The sequence below is a fragment of the Laccaria bicolor genome, genomic scaffold, assembly GCF_000143565.1.
Source record: "Laccaria bicolor S238N-H82 LACBIscaffold_47 genomic scaffold, whole genome shotgun sequence".
In the NCBI taxonomy this organism is placed as follows: domain Eukaryota; kingdom Fungi; phylum Basidiomycota; class Agaricomycetes; order Agaricales; family Hydnangiaceae; genus Laccaria; species Laccaria bicolor.
In genome coordinates this window covers 159,638-162,104 of record NW_001889918.1, presented here as the reverse complement: position 1 = coordinate 162,104, position 2,467 = coordinate 159,638, and the positions used below count along the sequence as shown (strand labels likewise).

The window sequence follows — 2,467 nt, the reverse complement described above, 5'->3', positions numbered from 1 at the left end:
TGGATTTCGCAAGGCTCCCAGATAAGAAAGACATTTACATAAATCGCAAGCAACAACATGACTGTGAAGTGATTGGAACAAGGCTGGCGGGAACTCAGGGAGATTAATTAAAGAAGGCATCACCAACGGTGGCACTGGTGATTCCTTGTAACCGGAGGCATTTCGGATCGCTTCAGGATCTCCAAAGTCGATGGGAAATGAAGACCAGAGGAGACATGAGGACGATAAAGGACCTAATGGCTGCATGCTCCTGCAAATCGATCTCCGCGGGAGGAGGAGTCCATGATGAGGAATCAAATTCGGGAGATCGATCGATCTTGAGAGGAGCGAGAGCAACGAGTGACGGTCAAGTGTAGGAGATAGCTTTCACCGCCGCATGCACGCAGGATGAGCATGTATTTCATGTCGATGGATTCGCGATCCAGAACAGAGACCGTGACCCCAATCGAAAAACGCAGTCCGCAGGCAATCCGTTGAGCGAGAACTTGCTTCACATATGTACCCTCGATGTAATTTCCGATAAGCGTAAAGGGGTGGTGGGTTTGTAACGCTGCAGGAGGTGTGCAACACGTTCCAAGGTGTTGGTAAAAGGAAGATTTCAGCATAGCTTTTAAATCTGGGCGTGCAAGACATAACCTCTAACCTAACCAATAAGTAATTGTTTGATACATTAAAAAAGAAATGGAGCATACAGAATTGAACACAAGACACTTTGGTCAGGGTACTAAATTCAGTACAATTAACCACTCTGCCAAACCGGCATTTGTTTCCTGTGTTCGTCATGCACTATATGCTAGTGTGCCTTCCCACAGCCTGTCATCTTTCCTTTTAAGGAATGTGAGACGGGGGGAGAGAGCTGGGCCATTTCTAATAAGTGCCAGGCATCTTGTGGCGCTGGGCACTCGGTAGTGCCAGAACACTAAGATCTGCCGCCCGATGGCCATCTTAATTAGGATTTAGCAGAATTGGCCTTCAAGGCTTCACGTGACGTCAAAGTGTTAAGCTAGCGGTGTGAGGCCTTGAGGGCTATAGTGCCTACGGGCGCAAAGCCCGCTAAAAATGAAATGTTTTGTTTTCTATTTAAAAAAGTGATTTTGCCAAGATTTTGCGATCCTTTATTGGCTGCTCGTCGCCGAACCGCGGAAGCGGTTCGGCGCACGACGATGACAAAAGCGATGCAGACGTACAAACAAAGCATTCCACCGTGGGCGCCTTTGAGGGCCCCAGAACGATGACGAAAGCGATGCAAACGTCTTACGTAGCCGGCGATTAAATAAAAAGCAAATGAATTTTATAAAAAGTGATTTTGGGATCGTTTATTGCTCGTCGCGAGGCTAGATGATATTCATTTTCTCCAACATAACCAGGTACCCCTCGTGCTCCTCCTCACCTTTCAGATATTTCAGGACTTTACCCCAATCCTCCACAGAGTACAAGAATTTGAGGTCCTCAGGCATTTTTTCGTCTCTCATAAACATCTCTTCAATGCAGAATTTGATGTCAGCAAGATCAGTCTCTCGCTTTTTGTCTTTCTTTTCTCCACGCTCAGCCAAAGTTCTAATTTTGTCGGCAAGGAGGAGTTGATAGTTGGCGTACGTGAAGTTTGTTTTTGGGTCCGTCAGGGAATATTTCAAAAGCAAGGGGATATGTTGTGCTCGTCGGGTGGCAACGTCGGCCTTGACGGCCTCCTTTGAATCCAAGTAGGTGATTTTCATTATTGAATTATCATCGTCGAAAGGAAAACGGGCTTTAATCATGGGATCCTCGGGGAATTCGGGGAAGGATAAGACATTAATGTCGACATCCTAAGGAACGAGTAAGTTTTCCATTGCAGCATCAAGTGACAAGATTCCTACCCTAGTAGTGACACGCTTACTCCCTAACATATGAGCGGCTGCACCTCCGACAATGATACCTTTGGTTCCAGCTAGATTGATGGCGTCGAATACAACTTTTGTGATGGGAAAGAGGCGAGAAGGGAGGGGCATGGTGAACTGGAATGATAGATCCGAGCTCCTTTGTGAGCTTTGAGAAAATTTTATGGCAAGCTTCCACTCACAAGAAGGCTTGACTGCGTTGATTGAATTTCTGGGGTTTGCAACTGCTCGTCTGCAGCGGAATAATGAGTAAAGGGTAGAGTACGAAATATAATGAAGACGCCAAAGAGAATCTGCGTGAGCAAAAGAATGGATTCGGAGAAGGAGGTTGAAGTCTCGGAGGGGGACGGAGTGGGCGGAGGCCCGGAGGGAAGGGGAAAAAATGGGGGCTCAATTTATTCTTGATGTGCCTTGTTGCGTACGACTTGTGTTGGAACGTTTGCGCTACCCCGTAGTTTTTCCTTCATTGTTCCACAACTTATATGTGATCATTCTTATTTCAAATTACACAAAGGAGAACCGGCTACTTATTTGGCCATGGAGCACATGAGATGCTCTTTAGTAACAGTAAGGGATGTAGAAAAGACAGC

The 2,467-nt window shown here is 46.3% G+C and overlaps 1 protein-coding gene across 1 annotated transcript; it reads right to left on the bottom strand.

Moving 5' to 3' along the window:
- Positions 1 to 293: 293 nt before the first annotated feature.
- Positions 294 to 1,988, bottom strand: LACBIDRAFT_333075 (uncharacterized protein; the record flags this gene model as incomplete). The annotated part of the gene is made up of 5 exons (XM_001887636.1): positions 294 to 638; positions 1,040 to 1,053; positions 1,188 to 1,253; positions 1,391 to 1,805; positions 1,857 to 1,988. 5 exons carry the CDS (start codon positions 1,986 to 1,988, stop codon positions 294 to 296), a joined length of 972 nt encoding a protein of 323 aa, XP_001887671.1.
- Positions 1,989 to 2,467: the final 479 nt, after the last annotated feature.